Source organism: Malania oleifera, chromosome 10, assembly GCF_029873635.1.
Source record: "Malania oleifera isolate guangnan ecotype guangnan chromosome 10, ASM2987363v1, whole genome shotgun sequence".
Taxonomy (NCBI): domain Eukaryota; kingdom Viridiplantae; phylum Streptophyta; class Magnoliopsida; order Santalales; family Ximeniaceae; genus Malania; species Malania oleifera.
The window spans coordinates 1,501,827-1,509,285 of NC_080426.1; the positions used below are offsets into that span (position 1 = coordinate 1,501,827).

The 7,459-nt window shown below is 36.9% G+C and overlaps 1 protein-coding gene across 1 annotated transcript; it reads right to left on the reverse strand.

Annotated features, from left to right (window-relative positions):
- Positions 1-4,117: 4,117 nt before the first annotated feature.
- On the reverse strand, positions 4,118-7,150 carry LOC131165535 (peroxidase P7). The gene is made up of 4 exons (XM_058123435.1): positions 6,647-7,150; positions 5,723-5,914; positions 5,056-5,221; positions 4,118-4,763 (listed from the first exon to the last, which is right to left on the reverse strand). The coding sequence occupies exons 1-4, from the start codon at positions 6,869-6,871 to the stop codon at positions 4,372-4,374; spliced, it is 975 nt and encodes a 324-aa protein (XP_057979418.1). The 5' UTR covers positions 6,872-7,150; the 3' UTR covers positions 4,118-4,371.
- Between the last annotated feature and the right edge of the window lie 309 nt (positions 7,151-7,459).

The following is a 7,459-nucleotide window of genomic DNA, read 5'->3' on the forward strand; positions in this document are numbered from 1 at the left end:
AGAGACATGTTTTGCAGAATATACAGTAAGTGAATGTATTTTTCAGCAATTACAGAAATACCATGATTATATAGTTTTACAGTACCATGACATACAGATTCATAGTTAATTACAGAAACATAGTTGATATAGAGATACAGTTTTCCATAGCGTCATGGTTTATACAGTTATTACAGAATCATGATAAAACAAATGGTTGTATATAGAGGTGTATTATATAGTATTAGACCCTGTTGGACCATACAGTTATAGAGCACGGTACCGTAGCTGCATATAGTTTATAGAGTGCAACCACCTATTCAGATAATACGTGGTATAAAAGTCGATCACATAGAGCCCGCGAGTGGACATACTCCCCATCAGATATGGCTTGAGGAGGGCTGATCAGACTATGGAGTGTAGTGATTTATTCCTAGTTGGCCAACTAGGGTAAATCCCACCTACGGGCCGCACAACCCTATCATGAGGGGTTAAATCATGACACAAAGTTATCCACAGCATCATGGTTTACAGTTATTATTATTATCATGTTTATACAGCTTTATAGAAACAGAAAATATATACATATATTAGCAGTATTTTGAATAGAAAGTACAGAAATGTTAAGCAATAGGAAAAAGATAAAGACTATATTTCTAGTATTGTGCTTTACAGATTCAGTGATACATGATTATATGAAAACAGATTTGCATAATATTGTAGCTTATTTGCCACACACTAGTAATTGTATATTTCGTCTTACTGAACTTTGGCTCATCCCAGTGTTGAATTAATTTTCAAGTCAGCCAGTTGGGCGAGCGGACCAGGCTCGTAGATAGAGAGGTCACAGTACTGCCCTGTCAGAGAGAGTGAGTATATTTTTGAGAGTATTTTTGTATAGCCCTCACCGGTTGAGGATATTGGGGGAACAGTTAAATATGTGTATTTTGGAAAACCTATTAGCACTCGGGTATTGTATATAATTATATATGAATATGTCTATTTGATTATGCTTTTCACTGCTTAGGTTAATGATTGGGTTCAATCCAGTATGGTATCAGAGCATGTTAAATATCATAGTATATAAAAAAAAAACCCAGTTAAATAGCAGGTCGTTACACTTTCCCAATATAAATTTATTATTTCAAAATTCCTTATGCCACACAATTTATCACCAGATATTCATATTATAATTATCATAGTGAATATATCATAATCTCATTTTCACATATTTACTCAACGAGTAGTTTTAAAAAAAAATACTATTATAATTTATTCTCCTTACATAGCTTACTGAGAGAATTCCTGGGAAAATCCTAACCCACGCCCGCGACATTCGGAGCTCAAAATCCTGAAATTATTTTCCCCCAGTTCAATCAACTCAATTTGAGAATAATAATCACATTCACATTTTCCAAAGCCCATATACTCTAGATAACCAATTAAACTGTAAAACAACTAATAATTTAACTTCCTTACCTCAGATTTGGAGTGGTGCCTAGAAACGCCAAACCAACAATCTGCTCCGATGAATCATTAAGGGTTATTCCTAGGACCCTATGGTGGTGTTTGATCGTTGAATCGGGCTGTCTGTGTGTGTGTGTGTGTGTGTGTGTGTGTGTGTGTGTGTGTGAGAGAGAGAGAGAGAGAGAGAGAGAGAGAGAGAGAAGTTTATTTTTCATTTTTTGTTTAATCAAATGAGTTGCAGGATCTTCGGTATTAAACACCGCCTGACGAAACCATCGACAGTTTTCTATCCTCCCACCAAACCGTCGACGGTTTTTCTGAGCTTCATGAAACCGTCTACGGTTTGGTCTTTACCAAACCAAATTTCCTTCTTTCCTTTATTTTGTTTCCTATTAATTTAAATTTTTAGGGTCTTTACATATTATGTGTCTCCACTTTATTTTTTGCACGTTAAATTCTACACATATATGTTATTATCTATCATCTTGATTGCTTTACATACATGCTTTGAATGATTGAGAAATACGGAGACTACTATATCTGCTTTAAATATTTGCTCAGTTGAATTGTGTTAGGTTTTCATTTGCTTTGACAGACCCTAGGTTTTTGTGATATTGCTGTCATATGATTTAACCTAAGAGAAAATTTTTAAATTCCCAATTCACCCTCCTCTTGGGAATACACCAATTCCAACAAAAGACATCTACTTGATGAGCATAGTTTATGATGCAACAAAAAACTGAGCTCGACTCACTAAAAATGACCCATTTGATGAGCACTGCTCATGAAGACCGAAGATACTCACTTGATGAGTACAACTCATTAGGCAACAAAAAAGTAAGGATGACTCACAAAAAATATTGACCCATCGGATAAATACTGCTCATGAAGCCCGAAGACGCCCACTTGATGAACACAGTTTATGAGGCAACAAAGAAGTAAGCATGACTCACCAAAAATAGCACAACTGATTAGCACTGCTTATGAGCCTCGAAGATGTTCACTTGATGACCATAGCTCATAAGGCAACAAGAAGTGAACATGACTAACCAAATAATTGTTTGGATTGGACCAAATAAGCTAAAACAACTCTAAATGAGTCCAAGCCATCCAAATTGTTAAAATGCAGCCAAAATTGTCTACAAGGGCACATCCCAAACTACTCTCGAGCTAAATAAGAGTAAGAACTCGAGAATAAAAGGAGGGAAGCAATTGATATAGCCAAAATAAATAAGGTATATCAATGAAAGATCAAAGTGAAGGAACCATTATTACTCCCCATTATAAATACCTTTAAAGTAGATCAAAATCTCCCTCCTTCAAGTAATTGACCATAAGTACTAAATTTAATAAAGGTTTGGCCTCCACTACTATAAAAAGAGTATTCCAAGGAAAGGTAAACATTTCACTCTTATGTATTCTTTCTTATTGTTTGCAATCTTATCTTCCCACACTCACCGACTTAGGTATTAGAGTGATCACTCGAAGTACATCCTGGGTCGTCCAAGTCTCTTTTGTTTAATTTCTTGCAAGTGGCCACGACCAAAGATCAGTCTACATTAACCAAACAATTTTCGGTAGCAAAAAAAATCTATGAAGGAATAAATGACTCGCTGTTAGGAAACTCGCACCAAAGCAGGAGGGCTTTTTTCACATGATGAAGGAAGATTGGTTTGGTGTATACACTCATTGAGTTATGACTTATATTTATAAGGGTTATCGACTTGAAGGTAGGAGAGTCGGGGCCTGTAGGGTTGAAATGTTAAGGCAATTTTCATTTTATGATTGTAGAAATTGTATAAGGATTCTGTGGATGTAGGTACAATATTGTGAAATCATATAAATTAATTGTTTTTTTTTTTTCTCTATTTTTCATAGTTGCCACGTGTGCGCGTAACCTTAAGATAGTGATTTCACGACACACTCACTTCCCATAATAATTTCTTTTTGATATTTGTGTACCTTTTGATTATTTTGTGTTTTGTAAGTTAGGTACACACATATTAAATTTTTTAGTATAATTAAATTAATTAATTAATTAATGAGCTATTTACATATGCTCTCACGGGAGCCGCCGCATAATTTTATTCCCCCCAAAAAATCCCCCATCCCCACCCCAACTCTTTCCCTCCAACCCTTTTGGAAAGACAAAAGATGAAGATCCCCAATCATAGCTCAAGTTCATTAAATATTTAAATTTAATTTGATTTCACGTTAAACTTGAGTGCAATAATTATAGGTTCAATAGCGTTGAGTTTTGAGTTAAAAACTTTTGTTACAAATTAAATTTTGACAATTCACTGTAAGGGCTTGATTTATTGAGAGAGTCATTCCTACCCGCTATGTTGAAATTTGGGAAAAACATAATGAAAATAATTGAATTTAATCCTGTCATATAAGAATTCCATTCACCGACATCTATCGTGTTTGTGGGTGAAACAAAATCAGTAGTAAAAGAACAAATTTTATTTTTTAAATGTTCACAATTTTAGCTGAGTGGAGTGGGATTGGACCATGGGCAAATCTGGGCCCATGCACAATGGTGTGGGCCTAATTGGGCCAAAATATACGGGCTGATGATTCAGACAGATCATGCCATGCAAAGAAACATTATGTAAAATCTTCTGATTCTTCTTGTTTCAATTCACCATGGTCCATGCAAAAACAGAAATGATCATCAAAATGAAAAATTCATTCAAAACCAAAACTTAAAATCCAGCCAGATACACTTGACATCAAGTACCTTAACCCAGAAATTGAAAATTCCGAACATGGATTAATCAAAGCCAACCTATATATAAATGTTTTTAAATTATCTTCTCCTAAGAACTGAGCAAAACTGCGTTCAATTTATTGTCAATCCGAAGATAAACCATAATTAATTAACCCCCAATAATTAATAACAACTTAATTAATTTAGCATAATTAGTTCACCTTCCTGCAGTTCTTCCTGATCTCTCCATTGGACCCAGTAAGGGGACTAATGTCACCCATCTTGATCATGGCGGCCACGAAGTCGGAGTTGAAAGTGGAGGGGTTGGTGCTGTAGGTCTGGACGAGGGAGTCGGTGGATCCGCCGTTGAACAGCTGCTGGTCGGAGTGGAGGAGACCACGCTTGTTGACCAGGTTCTTGTAGTAGTCGTTCTCGAACGCGGTAGGCGTTTGGATGTCGAGAGGGGCCAAGTTATTGTCGCCGGAGCCGGAAGCGCTGGGGCAGTTGCTTTGCCTGGTTCGGGCGAAGGAAGAGTCGATGTTGGTCTCGTTGTATATGCGAGTCCTGAAAGATGTGCACCTTGCTTGTCCAATCGTGTGCGCACCTGCCCACATATATACAGATGTCTTAAGCAACTTAATTGTTAATTACACATTTAATTAATGAGCTGCTACTTTTGGACTTTTGAATTTAAAATTGAGTGAATTTGTACTAGTTTTAACATAGTTTTGTATTATATTTTGTTCAAATTCTCATAAATTTAAATCAAAAGCCACTCTCACATAAAGTATTTTCAATAAACAGAGGGAGGTAGTTTTTGATGTGTATATGTTTTTGTTAATTTAGTAATTTTTTGAAGTTAGAGAGAGAGAGAGAGATTGAGGGAGAGCAATAACCAGATAAAGCAACCATTTCACTGGTGGAAAGGCCAACATTTTGGAAGCTGGAGATGAGTTGGTTAAGGTTGGAAGTAGGCGGAGGGATGCTACTATTGGCAGCTGCCTGGTTTGCAGTCCTGGCGTCTCTTCTTCCCAATTTCACGGTCCACGACGGCCCTCCTAACTGCAACATTTGATAGAATTCCAGCAATTAATTAAGTTCATCAATTGTGATTCTCAAATAAGAACCTCAAATAGGAACATAATCGGTTTGTTCTTCCTATTGTAATTAGAGTCGACGTAGTTGAATCAAGACAAGATTAACAGGTCGCAGCAATTGACATAACAGTACTCCTATTTTTCAATATTTCCTATTATTTGAATCTGGGTATATGTGTGTGTGTTGCATTCTTGTTGGATACTAAGATAATTTTACAAAATCATTGCATAATGTTTAATGGACCCATTTCATTGTAGAATTCAATTTTTGTTTCATTATTTTGCGCTGGTATTGAAATTAAAAATCTCGATAGTTTTAACTATTTTAAATGTTAATTAATAATTGAAACTCCCAATATACAAGTCTCTCACTCTAATCATTGAAATGTTTCTTAGCTAATAGCTTTTTTATGTAGCATTAAATGGGTATAAATTAATGAGTGACAATTATTAAGCTGGAACTTACAATGGCAACGGAGTCTCGGGCAGCAACGGCTAGCACATCAGCACAAGATACCACACCTGGACAAGCACCCTCCACTGCAGATTTAATATTATCAACCACATCGAATCCTCTTGCAGAGTTTAGATTCGGAGCAGCTCCCTTCTCTCCCGTGAAGGATGATGTATCGTCAAGGAGTATAGACCCGTCGCATCCCTATGATTAGCAGGTACCATGCCAAAAACCATAGGAAAAAATTATTGGATTGTTGAGAAGGTTGCATTTACCGCACCAAAAAAATAAGTGTATCAGAAGATTAGGTTGGAAAAGAAAGGAAAGAAAAAACAAAAATATATATAGACTGACACACACAAGCACGAGAATTTGTCTTTGCAAATCAATTAAATATGTTGATGGAGATAAGGTTGAAAAGCAAGTCAAGGTTGTTGTACAAATTAAATTTTAGTAGGAGCTCTCTAACAACCATTGTGTCTTTGTCCATAACCTGATTTGGACAGATATTTAAAACGGCAATTACTTAATTAGGCCCATTTTTATTCAATAAAGTAAATGAACAATGCAAAACAGGATGTTTGCTCTGTTTTGAGATTTTCTTGAAGAATGCCAGTCACAAATAATTTTTTTTTTCTCCTAACTTGATTAGATGTGTTGACTCTTGTAATTATTTGACTGCAAATTTTAGTTGTCTAATTTGATGACATAGTGTTAATTCTTCTAAGGAACATATCAGAGATTCACGCGTTTGTGTGTGTGTGTGTGTGTGTGTGTGTGTGTGTGTGTGTGAGAGAGAGAGAGAGAGAGAGAGAGAGAGAGAGAGGGAAAAATGAAACAAGGCAATGTAAAATAACTGTGAAATGCATAACGCCAACTCAACATTTGAAGCAACTAATGTATTAAGAGATGCATGTGTGAAGGTGGTGGGAATACGTTAACGAAGCAGTCGTGAAAGAACAGGCGAAGAAGAGAGGCTCCCATGCGGCGTTCATTGTTGATTGCAGTTCGGACTGCAGATCTCACGGTGGTTAAGAGATTTGGGCATGAACTTGAGTAAAAAGTCCCCGAGAGCTGAGCTGAGGTGCTTCCCGCGAGCACCACCATTAGGACGAGAGCACCCAAAACCGCAAACTTCGAACAAAAACACGATGAAGCCATTGTTAATTAAGTATTACTTAATTAAGAAGTAATCAGGATAGAATATTGCTCTACTGATGATGATCGAGATAGATAGATGTATATATCTCTGTGTGGCAAACACAAGCTGAGTCCTGGAGTATTTATAGGGGGAGGTTGTAGACATGCATGCAATTGCTAGTTAGATTCTCGATGGGCGCCCCGGCAGGTCACCTAACCCCAAGGCTCCAATTAATGTGCATGGGCTTTATATTTCTACGTTCAAAATCGAAAGATGATTGAGCTGCTGATTGGTTGATTATTCGGAAAAATATGCCAAAACTAAGTAAATATGAGGAGGACACCTTAGAGAGACTGCAGAAACCGCGTTAATTTGTGCATGCTACGTTGACTTCTGAAATGCATGAGTAAGACATTGGCCTGCAGGGGATAACGGACTACGTGTGACGTCCGCTCTTGGCTTTGGTTGCATTAGTCAAATTGAAATTGACATGTATAACCCTTTTAATCTTATTTTTCACCTGGCGTTCATACCCGAATCAAAGTTATGTGGCCGCGTGGAGTTATTTGCCCTGCTTCCCTCCCAAGAAAAGCAAGAGATCCTGCGCT

Bases quoted from the DNA above. Each gene is read 5' to 3' on its own strand.
- LOC131165535 (XM_058123435.1), bottom strand. From the start codon at position 6,871: ATGGCTTCATCGTGTTTTTGTTCGAAGTTTGCGGTTTTGGGTGCTCTC. The intron at 5,915-6,646 runs GTATTCCCACCA...TGCTAATCATAG, and splicing joins TTCACGACTGCTTCGTTAAC to GGATGCGACGGGTCTATACT. The intron at 4,764-5,055 runs GTTATTGCTCTC...ATATGTGGGCAG, and splicing joins TGAAATGGTTGCTTTATCTG to GTGCGCACACGATTGGACAA.